The 19,945-nt window shown below is 42.5% G+C and overlaps 1 protein-coding gene across 9 annotated transcripts in view; it reads left to right on the top strand.

Annotated features, from left to right (window-relative positions):
- Positions 1-19,945, top strand: part of GNB1L (G protein subunit beta 1 like) — a 52,714-nt gene that overhangs the window by 23,301 nt on the left and 9,468 nt on the right. For 3 of the 9 annotated variants that reach the window (XM_063350915.1, XM_063350916.1, XM_063350917.1), the window contains 5 exons: positions 5,469-5,596; positions 5,838-5,963; positions 7,924-8,086; positions 11,823-11,921; positions 16,631-16,846. In XM_063350915.1, coding sequence (XP_063206985.1) covers positions 5,481-5,596; positions 5,838-5,963; positions 7,924-8,086; positions 11,823-11,921; positions 16,631-16,846 — 720 coding nt within the window. In that variant the 5' untranslated portion in view covers positions 5,469-5,480. Of the gene's footprint in view, positions 1-1,612; positions 5,362-5,468; positions 5,597-5,837; positions 5,964-7,923; positions 8,087-11,822; positions 11,922-16,630; positions 16,847-19,945 lie in introns of those variants that run through there. The other 6 variants (XM_063350913.1, XM_063350912.1, XM_063350909.1 and 3 more) reach the window with 4 other exon arrangements.

Below are 19,945 nucleotides of genomic sequence, written 5' to 3'. Positions count from 1 at the left end.
GATGAGGGAATTTTCCTATATTCTGGGGCTCTGACCTTTGCAACTCTTTGTGTAGCCCTCCCACATCTCTCGATCTGTGCAGGCAGTTGCTGTACGAGCTTCTGCTGATGTTACTTTTACTAGCGCGTGTTTCTGTCTTTGCAGACAACAGTCAGGGGACTGGGTAAGAATGCGCAAAGCAGGCTGCTTGGCTTTTAATTTTGGATTTTAACCTAAGTGGCTGTTTCATTTTTCCCTAAGTGTTTTGTATGTGTTAGCTTGTTACAGGACACAAAAAGGTATTTCTTTGTACGGTCGTTACTTTTCACCTGAGGGGCAAAGAGATTTCTTCAGATGACTGTCTTGCAACGTCCCTTTCTATTGCTGACTTCCCCATTTCACCGTGTTCTGTCTTCTTTTAATTTGTACATGCGAAAGGTAAAGCTGGGCTTAAAAATTTGTCACAACACATCTGAAGAATTATTTGTTTACCAAACCATATACCTGCTTTCAGACCTTTTGTAGTCAATAACCTATAAAAATTCACTTTTGCAATCAGATGAGGTGAACTTTAACTCATTCAACTTGTACAGATTTGTCTGGTGTCTCTTTTAATTGCATATGGAAATGCTACTCCTTAAATGGGTTCTTGTAGCCCTAACCTCTTAGTCTCTGCTTCCTAGAAGTGCCATAGAACCAGGCAGCACTTTGCGTCCACCAGGGATGTGTAAGATGTTTCCAAGCCCCGCTGTGTTCTGGCATGATTCGGGGAGGGGAATGGGGTGCTGCTGGCACCCTCCTGATCTCCCTCTGCTACTCCGGTCACTGGCGCTCCAGCAGGAGGACGGGCCGCGGGGTTCGCAGGCAGACGCGTTTCAGGGGTGTTTCTTGGGCAGGGGATAGTCCATGGTTTCACCACTGTGAAACCCTCTTGTCTGCAGGGGGTTAGAAGCTGGATACGTGGGAATATTGTGTTTGGAAAGCTCATACTGCAAGGGCTGCCTGCTGTGTTTTAATGCCGGAGATTGTAAGTGTAACGGAATAAATGAAATTGTTTGTGTTGCACTATTAATTTGGGGGAGTCTTATTTCCACTGACTTCCCCTGCAGTTAGAGCTAGCGATCCACTGGAAAACGCAGTGGCGCACAGAGCCACGCTGCACAACCTGGCAGTGGCGCACAGCTGCCGAGCGAGTGCAGGTAGGCTCAAAAAGGGCTTTTGTATGAATGAAAACGAAACAGCCTGGAAAGGGGGAAGAACAATTTATTCACATCTTTCTCAACTCGTTCTTTGCTCTGATTTTTCCTTTGGGAGGGTGGCACCTGGTAGACTAGGAATTTTCAAAAAATAACAGGGATTTCATATATCTGTTTGTGAGCACACCTGGATGCGTTGAATATTTTGCAGTAGTAATTATGTCTGCACACCTGCTGGTTTCAGTCCCAAATCAGTTTGCCAGACATGCCTAGAGAGATTTATTTCTGCTATACCTGAAAAAGCTCTTTTACCACTGACAGTTTACTACTCTAAATAAGACTAAAGAAAAAACGAAGAGGATTTTTTCTTGTCTTTGCTCGAGCCATTGCTATCTCAGACTGAACTGTGGGGCTTGTGGGGGGAGGAGGGTGTTTGGATGATATTTTAATAGCAATTTGTTTTTGCTTCGACGTGTGATAGAAATACAAGTGACAGGAGTGGGAACAGGAGAGTTGCTGAATTCTGCTGGAATTTTTCCTGTGGGAATCTGTTAATGTTTTTAATTCTCTGAGAGATTTTTCTAAGGTAATCCTTTTGACATTTACATATTTTAAATGACTCTCATTAAATAAAAGCTTAACTTTTTTATATCAAATGCTGAAGTGATGATACTGAAATACCACTGTATAGACATTCAAATGGTTTGAAGATTATTCTAATTGCATCCTAAACAAAGTAAGTTTTGTGAGGGATATTAATAGTGAATTGTTCTTCAAAATAATTTAATTTTGAAGGTAATTCAGTTGTTCTGGCATCTAGTAGAAGCACTTTTTTTAGACAAAACCCTTTTCAGTACCTAACGTGTGGTGCACATAGCTGTTTGCTAATTGAAACACTAATTTGAACAGCTGGGTTTTCCACTCCTTGCTCATGTGGCAAATATAATCTGTGCAGGAGCCCAAGGGTTTGCAGTGCACCTTGTGAAAAATACTTTTAGTTGTCTGTATGGTATCGGAGTGTAGCTCAGCCCCTGAAGGAGGATGCTGTTACCAGCACAGGGAAGGCTGGACGAAATAGAAAGTGGAACATCTTTTAAAAAACAAGAGCACGATGAGCAGGTTGCATCCCTTACTGCGGATACCCTCTCGCAAACAAATAATGCCATAAGCAAAACGATTCATATCTTGTAACATCCTTTTATAGGAGTCAAAGCATGAGGATATCTCAGCGACAAACAGTCTAGCCCTAAGATGCTTTGAAATGAACTTGCTTCTGTAGGTTGCACTTTGCTCGTTCAAGCCCTTCAGCCACGTTTTGCTCTCAGACCAGCCTAAATACTAAGCAAATTCATTTAATTAAATTTGCTGCAGATATCCCCAGTTAACAAGAACAGATTGGTTTCCCCGAGGCTAGATGGAGTTAACAGGAAAATAAATGTTGTGCTAATTAGAGAACTCATTTTCAGACACCTGGGGTGAAACTTGAAAAAGTCCTAGAGATTTAGGATTGAAAATTCATTTGAAAATGAGTCTTAGGCTTCTAAATCACTTAGGCACTTCTGAAAAATTTACCCAGGGGCTTTAACTATCGCGCAGTCATCATATTTAGCACGTTTGTAGCTGTCTGCTTAGCAAAGCGTGGTATAACCATTATCTGCAAGTATCAGTGTACCACAATGTACCTCATTATTCTTGTAAGCCAAGTAGAGATAGATGCTTTCTTGGAGTTTTTAAGGCACTGGTACACCAGTTTTCCATCTATTTGCAACCTCATGGGACTTCCTGTTGATTTAGGTACCTAAGAACTTTTAATTAAATCTTGGTCTTAAGTGACTTGTCCAAGCTCACGGATGAAGACAGCACGGAAGCAATTTTGTAGTTCAGCACTTGCTGGAAGGAGAATGTCACACTGCCATTCATCTGCTGAGTCATGATGGGAAGTAATAAGGAATCATCTCATAAGCCAAATAAAAGATGGCATAGGTTCAATATGAAGCCAAATTCTCAGATTCACATATCTGATTAGCAAAAAAGCAAGCAAAGAACCAGGCTCCAAGGAGCAAAAAGTCACTTCAAGTCACTTACAGCTTGAAAGTATGTTTTCAGTTGTTGTGGGTTTTTTCCTGTAGCCAGTCTGAGGATTTTTCTGAAATATTGTCCTTGTAAAGACATGCATCAGTAGCGTCTGTTTCATGCCAGGTAAAACCCTTCCCACAGCCACGCACACACTTGCTGTCTGTCAGCAAAAACTTCTGTGTCAGTAATTACAAAAATGCTATTAAAAACCTGCCTTGTAATGCCAGATAGCCTCTGGGTGGATTCACTTCTGTTTTGTCTTCCTTGATCGGTGCAGTAACCCAGGATGGTTCCGCCGTGAAGAGGGACCCTGCTTCCCTCACAAGCCACGAGTTTATTTGCATGGTTCTACAAAGTGTCGTTTTGAGGGCAACCTCATACAGCTGTAGTGTCCCAAAGAGGTGGCCTTTGGTGACAAAACCCTTAGTCTAACAGGTTTATAGCAGGTGAAGCATGTTACAGACGGGCATCTGGGAGCTGGATCTCACCATGGGGGCGAACCTGTACATCGTGTAATCATCTGAAAATTTACTCCAGCCTGTCATGAGCCTAGATCATCAGACAACATCATAAAACAGATGAGTCAGGGCGCTAAAACATGGAGGTTATCCACTGAGCTCATTATTTTCATACCTAATTACACAGTGCTATTGAGGGAGAACTGCACATTATGCTGTAGAATTCTGTTTTGTCACTAGTCCTAAAAGATAATTGTGTTTAATTAGGACCTATAGATACCCTGGTGATTGCTGATCTATAAACACTCAAGGCAGACCTGCAAATGAGGTGCGATAGCAAGTGCATCCATTAAACACAATTCAAAAGCTGATACGGAGGTGAGATGACAATTAAAAGTTGAGCTGTTTTAATTTACCATGTAACGTGTGGCTCTAGCACTGTCTGATTCTCTGCGATTCCTCTGCTGTGAACCAGCAGGCAGAAAAACACCCACTGATCTTCCCTTTCTCAATTGAGAAAACTTTGTTTAATCTGGTGTAATATATACATGAATGGGAAAGAGTGATGAGAGCTGACATCTGTGGTGGCAAAAGCTGTCCTTTCCTGTATGAGGCCAGGTCTGAAAGGAAGAAGCAGAAGTATAAGCATGGCTAGAAGTATCACAGATAAAGCAGTAAAAACTTCTCATGGTGAAAATATTTCTTGTAATGCATGTTATAATGCATTTTCCAGTGAACTGCAAATTGTACTTTCAAAGAAGCTGCTGGTTACCTTGCCCCAGCACAGGTCTGAGGGTCATTTGCAGCAAGTCAGAACACAGAGAAGTCGTCCTTGTCCTTCTTTGGTGCCTGTGCACAACTGCCCGCAAAGGTGTTTCTGTGGGCGGCAATACCTGGCGAAGGTGCCGGATCGGTGACAGCGCGGCTGGTCAGGTCACACAGACTGTCCCTGGGAGTTCATAACAAGTGCTCCCTCCCTCCCTGTCCCGTGTTGGACAGGGCAACGTGCTCCCCCACATGCTCGTCCTGGTCTTCCCCGACTTGGACCACATTTGAACCAGTGACATAAAGCTGAAATCTGTCTTGGGGAATACAAACCCCTTGGAATAAAATGTTTAACACAGTAGTCACTAAGTGAGTGTCAAACACTGCATTGCTTTTTTCAAGTAACCATGCTTGGAACCAAAAAGTCAAGCACTTGGGAGTAATGGGATTCTTCTGTAAAAATGATGATAACTCTAATCTCATCTGAAATTCTTTTCAGTTGGTATGTTCACTGCAGTGCTTTTCTGTAAATGCTTGTGAGTGGAAAGCACAGAAATAGTATTTTTATGGGGAGGAAGGGGAAAGACTTGCCAAGGGTCTAAGTGGAATGATAAATTGCTTGCCCACTGAAATGATGGGTATCCAGTTTCTTGCATTTTGCAGCTCTTCCTTTTTGCAGTGGGGAGAACAGCTGAGCAATTCTGTATTTACAAGCGTGCAAGAGGTGTGTGCCCGTGGCCAGCTCAGCACTTGCCTTGCTTAAGAAGGAACGCAGCAAAAAGCAGATTCGAGAGCAGCTTGATCAGTCGGTGTTAAGAGGAAATACTTCACACTGAAGTGTCTGGGAAATAGAAATAACATCCAACAATGGTAACTCAAAGAGGAAAGTGAGTAGGAGAAGCAAATGTCCTGATCAGAATATATTTAAAGTTGTACTTTCACTTCAGGCTGCCTTACCCTCTATGACATCTGTGTCTTCTTCTCGCCCCCCCAGTTCATTGCTCGGATGGCTCTGCCACCCCCGGATCCGCAGTTTGTTCTCAGAGGTACCGGTGCTGCCATCCACACGCTGCATTTTTCCTGTGGCAGCCAAGAACCTGCTGTCCCCGTTCTTTTCTCTGGGTAAGTAAACCAGGATTTCTGGCTGAGTTGAGCATCATATGGAAGTTTCTTTTTAAAACAAAGTGTATTATTTAGATAAATTGTATCTGGAGAAAACAACAAAATGCATGATTGGTGAATGATGGGTGTGTTATCTTTGTACATACAGCTTCAGGTTTGGGAAAAAAAAAGGAAAAGTATCAGACTGTCTTATCAGATTGTCTGTGATGGTCACACTAAAAGCATCTGTTCTTGCTGCCAGGTCTGAGAATGGCTTTATCCATGTCTGGAACCTGAAAACACACAGAGTGGACACAGCACTGGATGGCCATGGAAGAAAATCTGTGTACTGCGTGGAGACAATGGGTGGTAAAGACCAGCTCCTCAGGTTAGCAGAGCAGGCAGAAACCAGGGAAATTTTTCTTCTTTCTGTGATGTATAGGATTGAAGAAGGGGGAAAAAAAAAGAATCTCTTATTTCTGGAGCCACTGAAAATATACAGAAATGTACAGAAGTACAAAAATACAGAAAAACTATCTTTATGATATATAAGTGGTGACATCATAACAACTTGGGGTCTATAGTGTCTTTGTTACTGCATTGAGATCAGGTGAGGTTTTTGGGTAAAGGAAATACACTGGGATTTGAAGTCAACAAATGCTTCACAACTGGTTCTCAGGGAAGATCAGAATTGATGTAAGGAGTTTATAGAGGGGAGGGGGGACAAGGTGTGGGAGGAAGAGAAGAATCAGAGATGGAGAAGGGAAGGCTGAAAGTGAGCAAGAAGGCTGAGTTGCACACCTTTGCTTTGTTGCAAAATATCTTCTGTTCTTGTTCTGCAAGGGAAGGTTGGGAAGATTTGTGTACTTTGGATTAGACAGGTGATCTAGAGTAGATGCCAAAGTGTCTGTTTGACTAGGAGGTGTTCTGACATGTTTATCTTGAGAAGACATCTCTTATAATATACAGTGGAACTCATTAGCATTTATATTTGTTATCTGCTTAAGTACAATTATCAACACTCTCCCCCATAAAAGCATATTGAATGAGCATTGTTTGTGTAATTATAGAGTTTTTCCATACCTCTATTTTTGCTGCATATATGTAACAGTTCATTCACATAGCAGTGCAATTTGAAGACAGCAGTTACCTGTATTTTTTGTTTCTCTGTTCTAAAACTGAATCACGACACTTTCTTGCGCTACCACATTGTTTGTATGCCCAGTGCTATAAATGTTTTGACAGTTTGTCACTCAGCTGAACAGCAGACGGGAGTTTCTGTATTGATGTTGAAGAAATCCCAACAGTCTGTAGATTTATATCTACCTCTGTTCAGGTTTCATACTTCCGTCGGGTGACACTGCTAATTAAAATAAGAAATGGATAAGGGATTCTTGATGACTCCGTGTCGCAGGTGATAACATGAGGACACATATCCTGTGCTTCTGTAGTTTGTGGATCGGAAGCCTCTCCACAGCGGTACTTTGTTCCAGAGGCGCTGTGGTATCACGCAAACGTGCAGCAATTGTTGCTGTGCCCCTGGCCTGGCCTCCACGGTCCGACAGCCTGGGACCAACGCGTGGACTCTTCTGTGGGCAGAGAGCTGTGCAGAGGAGTCTCTGCCGGAGCTGCACTAGTACGTCGGTGGTGCAGCTGCTGGTTCCCTGGGTTTGGATGTTTTAACCACAGCATTTCATCGTTTAATTCCTGCGGCTCACTGCACTGCCAGTCCCTTTCCTGTTGTGCCCCCCCACACACACACAGTCGTAACAGTCTTCTGTGCCCTCCCTGTGGCTGTGGGGAGTTGAGTACTGAATAACTGCAGCTTTTTATTTATCTTCGATGCAGTCTTTGTTGTCTTGCTATTTGTCTTTCAGCTGTCAATATGCCTGACATTTCTATTTCATTGCTAGGGTGAAAAGAGTGTTAAATGTGTTGCTCTCTGGATACTATTGTTTCCTTTAAATTAGATCTAATAATTGGTAAAAAGTAAGTATTTTTATTATGAAAATGTTCAAATACTCATGAGACTTCATGAATATATGCACACATATAAATAGCATAACTGTGTTTGATCAAGTCTCTCTTCACAAGGAGACACGGCAACTGACTGTATCTGACCGACTCTCGGGTCCTCCCTCCTCCCAGTAACTTTGGGACCTATTGGCCAACTTTGTCATCAGCAGAAGGGTGGTGGTCTCCATGGTACATTCCATGAGAGACCCAATTAACCCACAGACCCACAGAAGCTGTACAAAGCTCATTCCTTTACTGCACATTAAAGACCCAACTTTGAGCCAGGCTTCCTCAGAGACACTGCTCATGGAGAACTTGTTTTACTGTAACAGCCAGGGTCGTGACCAGAGGATCTGCTTGTGGGATTTAGCAGAGGGACGGACTGCAGTGACGGATTCTGTCTGCACGGAGAATGTGGGATTCTGCAGATGCTCTCTGTTAAAGGTGGCACAGGGACGCTGGCTAATGGCCATGGCAGCCAAAGCCCTGGAGGAGGTAGGAAGTGTCTCTTTTTCTGGTGCTTGGGAGGTGGCTTTTGGTTTCGAAATGAGATCGTTCAGAAGGGGAAGCATCTTTGGTCTCAAATACTCTGCTCAAGAGAGGGCAGCACAAGGAACCTTTGGGGGTTCTAATCGCCAATTTTACCTGCCAGGAAGATGACTGAATTGTGTAACTCATGCTCTAATAACAAGGATATCACCCCAAGATTTGTCTGACATTTAAGTATTTGCAGCTGCTGGTGGTCTTTCATGTGCAGGAGTTTTGAAAACTCCTCTGGTGCTGCTGAATGCTGTTAAAGGGGAACAAGAGTCCTTCTGGGGAGCTAACGGCCAGGAAGTCTGTCATCGGGTGGAGGTGCTCGTCTTCCATCTGAAGCTAAAGTCATGTTTGGTGAGAGAAGGGGGGCGGAGGTGATTTGTAATGCGGTATGTGGTCTTTCACCCCAGGCTAATTCTTTAACTGGTCCTTCGGCTGGAAATAGTTGAATTGCTATTAACGGCCAGAGGTTTGCTCAGTGTGAGATAATTGCAGGGTCCGTTTCAGTTCCTACTGGGTAAGTCCACATCTAACGCCCATTATCGCAGCGGTCACTGACTGACAGCTTTGTTGGCAATTTCCTCTTCTGCTTTGTAGAAGTTGTATTTTTGTTTTCTTTGAAGGACTATTTGAGGACATCACACAAAAATAAGTCACTTCAAATACTTGACATCAAAATACAAAAAATATGAAAAAAGAAAAAAGTGGCATAAATAAGACAAGCTAATTGCAAATTGTTCATGAACATAAAAGGTCACATGTTTTTCTGGACTATAGGATGCATATCTTGAAACTGAAAGTTGCATATTTTATATATGAAGTAGTAAGTGGGAACGGTGCTTGTGTTGCAAGAGAATGTGAACTTTTTATTATTTAGAAGTTAAGCACATATTTAAGTACTTTGTTGGCTCACAGCCAGAATGTTCAGCCTTTTACAGAGCTGAGTAAGCCTGTAGATGCAACCACTGTACCAGTAAATACAACCATTCTAAGTCCCATACGTTGTCCTGATCAAACAAAGAACTCTCTCCATTTTACAGCAGTGTTCAGTGATATTTAAGTTAAACAAAACAGCAGTGCTCAATAATATTTAAGTCAAACAAAATTGACAAGTGCATTCTTGTGTCAGCCAGAGAAGCGTTTGTGTCAGGCAAAGAGTACACACACACATTCTGGTATTGAAGAATTAAATAATCATCTGGTCCAAAGAGAAGACGTTTACCCCGGCGTCTCTTACAGCTCATCTCTGTTTCATTTTCGTGTGTTTGCTTGGGCCCTGCAACTGATAATGGTTTGCAGCCTCCGGAGGTAGAAGAGTTCCACTCTGTGTATGAACCTTCACACTAGAACTGTGTCAGGTTTCAATAAATTCACATAAGCTCCCATAATATATAGTGCTTCCAAATAGGCAGCACTGTGTGAGACACGGTACATTTGCAGCTTGTGATTAAAATTAAGACTTAATAAGTGTTTATGCTTGGCTGGTGCCCAAAAAAAGAGTAATTTTGTCTTAAAGCAGGTTCAGTCCATAAATAATGAGATCTGAACAGGCATTTATTTGTTCATGATTGCATTTAAATCACCAATTATGAGTTACACGCACTTTTCTTGCCAATTTGCCAGAAACATGTTAAAAGCTTTATTAATGTGAAAAAGAAAAAGGGTGTGTTTCCTTGTGGCCAGTTTTAGCCACCCAGGAACACTATTAACCTCAGGCAAAGGCAAATCTTTCTCCTATTAAGCAAAACCAATATAAACACAGAACTTCAAGTTTTAGGTTACAGTTGTCAAAATATATGAAATAGTATTTATTTCTAAGGCTCAGTTGCCGCTAATGCAGCCGGTCTCTGGAACTGTCAGTCTGGCATAGGCAGCTCTGCAAAAAGCTTTTCTCGTCTTTCTCTTTTTCCTTGTCCCTTGCAAGACCAGCTGAAGCCCTTCTACCAGTTTGTCCATTTTTAATCAAGGTAAAGCGAAGGAGGTGTTTTGATTTTGTTCTTTTAACCTGCAGAAGTGCATTTTTCACAGCCGATTTATCCTTATTACGTAGAAGTTGCAGTTTGAGTCTTGTCTAGGAGGCAATGCCCTTTGGAGAGCCAGCGATGACAGGCACAAGAGGAGAGCAGGTCACCTTCATACTTAGAGCCATTCCCCGCAATAGCCAACTTGGTCATTGTGCTGATAGCAAGGGACTTGCCAAGAGAAAAGCATCTTTTGTTAAGAGCGTAGCTCCAAAGAACCACAATTCCCAGAGGATCAGCTTTGGTCTGTTCATGGGTTTGGTCTACATATTGGATGGCTCTTTGCTGTAGCCTCCATTCCTCAAATCTGGAGAATACTTTCCTGCTCCACTGCTAAGTGGCTCTAGGAAGTGTTGTGTACGGTGCGTTTAGTACATTGTCGACTTGCAGCCGGAGTGCAGCTGGCTTTTGGCAGGCGAGCTGACAACCTCTAGGAATAGGAAGATGTTCTGGCAAGCTTTGAACTAAAGGTACGGGACTGGAAAGCCGTCACAGCTGCCGTGGCCCTGACGGATGGCTCCCAGAGGAGCCATATTTGTGTAATACCTCATCTCAGATGCTCAAGGAAATTCGCCTGGCTGAGGCTGTCCAGCGGCACTGTTGGGCTTGTGCACACTCTGAAATGGGAATTCTGATGCTGGGTTTATCAAATGTTTGCAGTCCCTTAATTTTACGAGGTAATGCAGACCATTGTTTATTTAATTAAAATAAAAGATCACCTTAGTCATTAAGCGTGCGTTTGAGAAACAGGGATGTTCCTGGCAGCAAGTTTGTGATACATAAGAATTTCTATTTCTCCATAGTTCCAGCCTTGAGAATCAGTCCAGAGTGAGGCAGTTCATGTCTGTCAAGAGACTCCAAACCTCCCCGTGCCAAACTGCAAGGGCAGACTCCCCTGGTCTTGCCTCCCATCTTCCTGGGGGGGAAATGAGCAACGTCCTTGGCAGAGCAAAGACTTGCCCCATGCTCAAAAAAAAAGAAACAAACCAGATCCGTAATTCGTTAGCATCAGTGCGAGCAACCAGGGAAGCTAATACACAGACAGCGAGCAGGTGTTTAACCTTTGAGTAGGGTCAGACAATAGTGTGTTAAAATTACCTGTGTGGCCCCGCTGCTCCAGCCCGCGTTAGCAGATCATTCGGGGCTTACATTTTGTTAGTGCAGTCAGCTGGTAAATAAACAAATCCACCTTAGATCTATATGTTGGCTATACTTCCACGCAAGCTCTGTATCACCTTGACAGAACAGAGGCGATAATGCAAGTGTCCACCAGTGAAAATAGCAAAAAAATTAGGAACAGAGATGGAAAAAGGGGAAAGGGAGAGAAGCAGGGATGTGCTTTCAGGTCAAGCAGTCTGCAGTGACATCTGGGGTGTGCACAATATCATCTGCTGCGTGGAAAGAAGACTATAATGCAGACTAAGTGGCAGAGTGGAAGGAGAGGATGTGTTCACTCTAGCAGTTTTGTCTGGTCTTTCCTAAAACAATGCATTTATTTAGATAGCTGTAGATCCCCCTACAGCTCCAACTTTAACACGCATTCCTCAGTTTCCTGCAGACAGTTTTTACTGGAAGAGCTTATACGAGCCTTAATCACCTTAAAGGACTTGTATTTTTAACAGCAGAATTTCGACCTGGAGCCTGACCAAATACTCTTGTTTTCCCGATGTCAGGTTCAGGTTTTAGAGCTGCCATCCAAGACGTCAGTCTGTACCTTGAAGCCAGAGGTGGGTGCCAAGCTGGGCATGCCCATGTGTCTGAAGTTATGGCAGGTAAGGCAAGAGCGCCTGCTAATTGTGAAATGTTTTCCCTGTGATTCATTTTATATGAAGCACATGAATCTTTCTTCACTTGGATTTTGATTTATTATCAAACCAATCAAGTAATTATACTATTAAAGGGGGGAAAGATTTGTGAACATCCTTAATGTAACTTTCAGAGCTTTCCAAGCTTTAATGGAAGATTTGCAAATGCTCGGGGAAAGCTTTGTATCCTTAGGATAGATACGGTTTTTGCATCAATCAAGAGGAAAATGAGTGACTTACCAAAGCCAGTTGTTTGATATGGTTTCTTGCTGCATTAAGAATGATGAGAAATGATTGGGTTACTTAAAAACAGTGATTTTAATGGCAGGTTACATTCACTTCAGTGCCCTCAGGACAAGGAAGCACTCTACGAACATTTCTATTCCAGACATAGAATAGGAACACAATATTGATGGTTGTATTGACTTTGGACAAAAAGGTAAATAAAAGCAGTTAATGAAAAAAACCCACATTTGCAGAGTATTCAGCAAATAATGTTTATGGGGTGCCACCAGTGAAAGACAAGTCATACAGAAAGGCGGCAGTAGAGGGAGGAAGGAGTTCAGGTGACTGGCACTAAGTCTCCAAAGAACTGGTGGCAAAGCTGATTCCCAGCCCCCTGAGCACGTACGGTCATGGCCCTGCAGTACCATCCGAGCTGATTTCAAGGATGTGATTCCTGCAGGTTCATCTGAACTTCCGTGTTGGTTTCAGTTGAAAAAATTGTCAATCAGTTGTGGAGGCCTTAGTGTCTTCACTGAAGGTCCTGGACTGAAGTTGAGAGGAATTCAGCTGCTGAGTACAGACAAAAGTAGGAGAGGCCACAGTTCAAGTCCTATGCTGTAATTAAAAACTAGAAAAAAACATAGAAGGAAAATTAAATAGACTGATTAGGCTTTTATTAAACAGAAAGTTTCTCCTAAAAATGCAATCAGTGTTCAGTACTCAATGAAATGAATGGGGCTTTCTGTCTCCTGGACGTATTTTAATAAGATGAAGATAACTGAGGAAATGTTCAGTGTTGAAAATTTTGTTGCCTGTATAAAAAGTCCTCTGTCTTGCCATATTTTCTACATGCACTAATATTGCTATTCCTCTAGGAAGCAGAGCAGGTGCAGAGTCTTAATTTTATGTAGTTTTTAATTTTGTTGCCAGTGGGGATAAAGCAGAGGACTGGGAACTGGGAGAGGTAAATTATTCCATGCAAATTCTGGCTGTGGGAAGTCACCGCAACTTCCTAGGCTGCAACAGGCCGGGACAGATAATCCCTCACAGTCTCACAGCTGTATTTGCTCTTTTACAAATGTGTGCAACTCGGTTTAAAAACTTGGGGGAGGAGGATACTCTTAAGGGCAAATAATTATATGTGGTGAACCAAAGTGATGCCTGCATTCTGTTCTGTGGCTTTGCTGGAAGTGGCTTGCCGAGTAACCCTGTCACCATACCAGCAGAGGAACACGAGCTCCTGAATAGAGGCCGTCCAGGATTCCTTTGTACTGTGCTCCATTGGGCAACATGGACATACCCAGGAGATGAGCACTCCCCAGCCCATCGCTTATGGGCGACGCGTTGCCTAAGAGACTGTTTGACGTTGCTTATGGCACAGTAAATTAACAAGTTGAAACAGAAGCTGACACGGAGAGAGCCACATAATGGTCTGAAGGAAGAGTGCTACGGGTTGTTGTCCAACAAGAGTTTTGTTTTTCTGCATGCCAGTAAAAAAGATCCACGCATCAGGGCAACGAGGCACCTACCAGCAGCAGCAGCGTGAATGAGAAACTTGGCTACAGAGCAGAAGGAAACCGAGGCTTAGGTTGGGCTTGTAGGTTGAGCCTTGCTGGCTTCTAAGCAGTTAAAAAGCTGGTGTCTCTTTCTTTTGTTGTTTTGAAACTTTATTTTTTCTCCTTTTACTAGGTCTGTCCTTAGGTGTATTACTTCAGTCAATGGGTTTTTTCCTTGTGAAGGTTCATATTAAACACATTGTCCCTCCAGCTTCACACCTTCCTGCTATTACTAATTGGGTGGGGTAGGATTTGCGGGAGTAAGGATAGTCTTCCCTTATATTTTTTGCACTCCTTGGGGAAGGCATCATGTTGCGTAATGGTGCAAACAAAATAACTCAACAGGAATAATACATGTAGAAACTGGAAACGCAGAGTTATTACTTTATATAAACTATAGCAATTATTCCTGTTCAGTTGACAGCAGATCACCTCTTCTTCCTTCCTTGACAGTTATCCAAATGCAACAACAACATGTTCTGCTTAGGAAGAACAATGATTTATAATTTAATTTTTCCACTGAAACCAAACATGAATGGTGAAGACTTTTCGCCAGAAGTGTCCGTTATCGGGGACTGAAATAAATAGGCTGTTGTGAAGCACTGCTTGGTGAGTCCAGGCATCAGACTGAGAGCTCCCCTGATCTTTCAATAGCTTTTATTGTTTAAGTTCAAGTACACATGCTCATTGAAATATTACACTTCATATGGTTAGGGAAAGTCAGGAAGAAGTGTGGGAGAACTTCATTTCATAGAAAACAATACTTTGGGTTTAAAATAGACCAGTCTTAGATCTCACCTGCAAATCACTGGTTTTCAAATCTAACACACACACACACACACACACACACACACACACACGCAGACACACGGTTTTGCCTGGCATTTCTGACACTGCTGCGCACTCCCCTGGCTCTCACCTTCATGAGGGCTCTGCACTATGACAATCTGGCCACCCCCTTTTGAGCGAGGCGAGGAGCCGGCCCTGCCCGTCCCCATCTCGGTTCATTGGCTGATGGAAGCTGCACCTTCTGCAGGGCCCCGGGCGCTGGAGTCCTCCTGTGCTCATACGAGAGCAGAGCCAATAACTGGGGGGCAGGGGGTATGCCCAAACTGGGGGATTTTTTTAAGTTTAATTGAAGTACCTATGAAATACTTTGTTTTGCTTTGAAGGTTTTACTCTTTATGAAATATAAATAAAATCTGGAATGTTTGTTTCATTCAGATTTTTTTTTTAAGTTTTCCCCTGATATTAAAAACCAGGTAGTCTTCATCCAAAATACCTGATGCGTTAACATTAATTCACATATATTTGACATATATTCATTCAGTGCTCTGACGTTATATTATTTTAGCAAATGAAAAATTTGACCGAAAAATTGTGCACAGTTGTGGGCATTATGAGACACCTTCTTTGTGGGCCTTTCTAGCCAGAGCACGCTCCCCGCCTTTCCAAAAGAAAAGGGATCTTAAGGCAAGGAATGAGGCTCCTGCAGGAAGGATCCCACGTGTGGGCAGACCTCTTCAGAAAGACGATGGAGGGGCTTTCCCTTTGGTTTCCTTCTCATAAGGGGCTCAGTGAGATCCAGTCCGCATTTAAACACTTCTTTAGGCTGAATGAATCTGAGAAAGAACACGAGGCTTTTCCTCAGCAGTCTTATTACCTAGACCACCCATCTGTTAGTTTAACTCCCCTAGAACAAGTGATAACCAGTGGGAGAATAGTCTGGACCATTAATAGAGGCAGTGAGCCTCTGGCCACTGCAGGTTTGTATCACAACATCATTGACAGCCAGCGAGTTTGAAGAACCTCATTCAACACTGTGATGCCAATAATTAATTCTTTATAAATGTCTTTTACCTTTATTTTGAACTGAATACTAAGCAAACAAATGCCGTGGAACAGACTGTGTTTGGAAAGAGCTGAATAAGCTATTGGATACATTTCTTAGGGTAAGATGTCCCTGCATGAGGTATTCGTAATCCCAGTGTCTATTTTGCTGTTTCTTCTCCTATTAAAGAAATCACTGGCATTAACAGATGCCTGGTTTTTAGTTGCTTTTCATTAGGGATTTGCATCTTCACTCACATGCCCAGTTACTGCTCATGGGGTCATTACTCTTTCGGCTGGAGCAATGATGAATATTTTCCTTAAGTGTGACATGTAATCCAGTAATGTTCCCTTCTTTGAGTTATTTCAGAGGCTTAAATAAATTAGGTGTCTGCCCAGGGTGCCATGCCCTTTGGCCTGTGACATCATTAATCAAAATAGCTTTCAATTGGTTACAGTGGGATGTGGGCGCCCATTAACCCCTTGGTGACTCACCCAGAGATTCCTGACGGAGGGTCAGTGGTTACCTCTAAGCACTGTGGTGCACTGGGGTAACCAATCCCTGTGTGTAACCCCACGCTTGGCAATGGGAAACGAGAACCGTTAAGGATGGCACTTCTTGCAGCGTCCATAAGGGTTTGTATGGCTTGATAGTAACTCAGCTGCTCTAAGTCATTGTTTTTAAGGAGCACAAGCAAAGTTCAGGCCAGGAAGTAAAACTTCTGAAAACTTCAGGCAGCCTTTTCTCAGGTGTGGTAGAGGGCAACAGTTTGGATTTTCAGAGAGAAATTTTCTATACGTGTGTATGTAAGTATGTGTTAGATACATATTATATCTCTAAAACATAGAATTTTATACGTAGATGTGAAAATCTTAAGTGCGTGTCAGCAGCTACCTAGTAACACTTTCTGTAAGAGGACGGACTATCAAGATTTCACATGCAGACTTCTAAACTTTTCACTTCTACACCAGTCAGCATTTTCATTTATTTTCCTGGTGCTTGGACTGAAACCTACCTGGGGATGATAATTTTCCTAACAGAGTATTTACTTTTCTCTTGATCAGCCCAGCTGTGGTTCACAACCTTTGCTTCTGGCTGGCTATGAAGATGGATCAGTGGTCCTTTGGAATATGTCAATGGGAAAAGCGTTGAGCCAACTTGTTTGCCATCAGGAGCCAGTGATGAGCCTTGACTTTGACTCGGAGAAGGCCAAGGGGATCTCGGGCTCATCTGAAAAGGTGCTTAGCATCTGGAGCCTCAATGAGCAACAGAACCTCCAGGTCAGGATCATTGGCCCTCTAGTGTCATTTATCCCACTTTGCACTAACAGTTTGATAGACTAAAAAAATATTTAGTCATGAAGAGGAGTTGTTGCAGATCTCTAGCTAATTAATCACAGACTGGTTAGAATGTCTGTGCTATGTGACTAGACTTAGCAAAATATGGTGAGGATTTAAAAAAAAAAAAGGAAAAAACCTCTCTCACATGTTTCTGGTTTTACCAAAGTTGCAACAGGCACACAAGCCTAGCATTACTCAAGCCATTGCCTCTGTATCTTCATTTATCACGTTAGTAGTATTCAGCTCTCGGAATGTCCTAAACGTTATAAATGAGTTATAAAAATGAGAAACAAAGGGTTGCTTTTCCAAAGGTTCTGCTTGAATGGATAAAGGTTTCTTTCCACTGTGGGAAAGACAGAAATATTCCATGAAATACTTCACAAACAAAAAGAGTAGGAGTAGCCCAGCTAGCACCAAGAGGACATGAGGTTTAGGCAACCAACTTCCTTTGGCACCTTTAGAGCCCCAGCCGGAGATGGAGAAAATACGTTAATTGGCTCTATCAGTTTGTGTCTGAGATAGGCGTACCTGGAATGACTGGTTTAGAAGGAGGTCTCATAATCACCGGTTCAGGCTATGCTAGTGAATGGCAATAAATATTGCTTAATCTGGACAACTTTAGCAGTGTTCCAACAGTGCCAAGGGGTTAAGTAGGTTTTAACTAGGTGTGGAAATGAAGTGCATAAATAAGGCTCAGGAAAATTAAAATGGCCCGTGCGTAGCCTCTCCACTGCTGAGTGCTTTGACCTTTTTTAAAGTGGCAGTAGAGCCCTGAACACAGAACAAAAAGGACCTGAGCCAGCCCCTGTGTGCCCCTGTACCATCCCTGAGACGAGAGCTGCGAGATACACCAATTCATGGAAGAACAATAATCGCTCTTCCAGCTTGCAGCTTTTGCGGAGATTTTTTTTAGGTAACTTGGCACACTAATGCTGTTTTCTGAATGGTGCTACAGGAAGAAAAAGCAAGTGCTTGGACATCCAATGGTGACTCGTCACCCAGCGGACACTGTGAAGGTGCACAATCTGTTAGGCTCCAGCACAGCAGTAGCATCTCTGGAGTGGCAGGGCAGTAGCACCCCAGTGCAGGCAGCGTACCTGCATCCCACTGAGATGAAGTCCGGAGGACACAGTGCTCACCAAGGAGAACATCTGAACTTTAATAAGCAAGATGACATGAAGTGAAAGAGGCACTCTAGACTCTGAATAAGTAGCAAAGGTGTACTAAGCAAACGTGATAAAGAAGTGTTTTAACAAGTCTGGTACACAATTGTCACAGTTTGGGGTTTTTGGTCATGTTTGCCCTCCCCCTGCCCCGGCCTTTCTGTCACTAGTGGCACACATCTGCACCTGGTGGCTCAGGGAAGCAGAAGGAAGGTGAGTAGATAAGTCCCAGTAAGAAACTTGGTATTGAGTCTCGTTTTTCTAAGGCCAAGGTGTCAGAAATCTGACATCATGACAGGCTTCTTAAAGCTTCAAATACTCTGGTGCTGGAGGGGAAGCTGTTCCTTCATGTTAATTATAGCATAGCTTTTTCCTAAATTCAAAGAAAATATTGTTCTCCACAGCACATTTCAATTCTGAGTTAACCATAATGCAGGGGTACAGGTATGACTCGTGGGAAAAATAAACAGTTGTTCACCTGAAATATTCCAGGTATTGTCTTCCACAGGGTATTCACATTCCCAGAAGATGTAGGATTAGTTACATCTTCAGCACATCACACTGAGAGATAGTAGCTTTTCTCAGAAGAAATTTAAATGCCAAGTATTATAAACTATAAGTAAGTAATGTTTCTGCGCTTCATGCATAGTGTGAATGCCCTAATAAAATGCATCTTTCATATGAGCACTAGAGATTGTCAAGGACATAGATTAAGTTTTTTTTCCACTATTGCATTAATAATATAAACCAGATGGGGATTTTTTTTGCTGACATTCCAGGTACCTGAGGTAATGGTAGACGTTGGAAAGCCACTCAGTGGCACATTATTTTTATTCTAAAAGGTTTTAATAAGTAAACGTGGTGCATAGCTATCTGCCGTTGGAGAAATAATGACGCAATGATGGTACTTCAGCTCTGTTTTAAGTGGCAGTGTTCCAGTGTGTCAATGAATAGATGATGAAGGTAACTTCATAGTTTATTGCTATGGGGAAAGTTTGGTGTATTGTCTTCTACAAGAAAGTTGCTGAAATCATCCCTGTCAGCAAATGACTGGATTGGTTATGAGCCTTCTGATTTGGACGAGATAGTGTAATTATGTGATGATGTTTGTGGTAGAATGTAGGAGGTAAACATCTTCTGCAGGTGAATAAACAAAGCAAAACTAAGAAATCTGATAATCACAGAAGCTCCTTTGTATACGACAAGAAAAAAAAATTCTATAAGCTGTAGTATAAGTGTGTGCACAAGTTCTCTTGGTTGGTTTCCTGAGGCTTTTCCCTCAAGTGCTGAAACTAAGGCTGCCGCTATCTTGGGTATTTTTCTAATAAAGACTTAAAGACATGATTTGAATTTGATTTTCTAATAAAGACTTAAAGACATAATAAAGGCTTAAAGACATGATTTGAGTGTAAGAAAGAGAGGGAAATTTAAAAAAAGAAAAAACGTAGATAATGTGTTAAGCAGGGAAGGAGAGGTGGATATCTGTTGGCCTCAGCATATCAAAATTTCTTAATGCATCTGCCGGTAGATGCAAGTGTCCTTGGTCATGACTGGCTGAAAGCAGCTCACCTGTTTTTACCTCTTTGTGTTCTTAATTACAAGCTGTTTTTCTGGTTAGGAAATGGTGTTGGTATGCATTTGACTATAGTAGTTGCCCATAAGTGACTGGATAGCACAAATCCTGGCACTAGGATTTCACCCGGCTGCATGTACCTTGAGCAAGTTGTTCTGCTTTGTTTTTCTCTCTCACCTCTTGTATTTGCAGATCATGCACAAATGCCCACTGTTCCCTCATGTTCCATAGCCAAAAGGCATCACCATTATAGGCTTCATTTTCAAGTTGTAGCTTGCTGATGACATGCAATTTCTCCCAGTC

This window comes from Chroicocephalus ridibundus, chromosome 13, assembly GCF_963924245.1.
Source record: "Chroicocephalus ridibundus chromosome 13, bChrRid1.1, whole genome shotgun sequence".
Classification (NCBI taxonomy): domain Eukaryota; kingdom Metazoa; phylum Chordata; class Aves; order Charadriiformes; family Laridae; genus Chroicocephalus; species Chroicocephalus ridibundus.
This window is presented reverse-complemented; position numbering and strand designations above follow the sequence as displayed.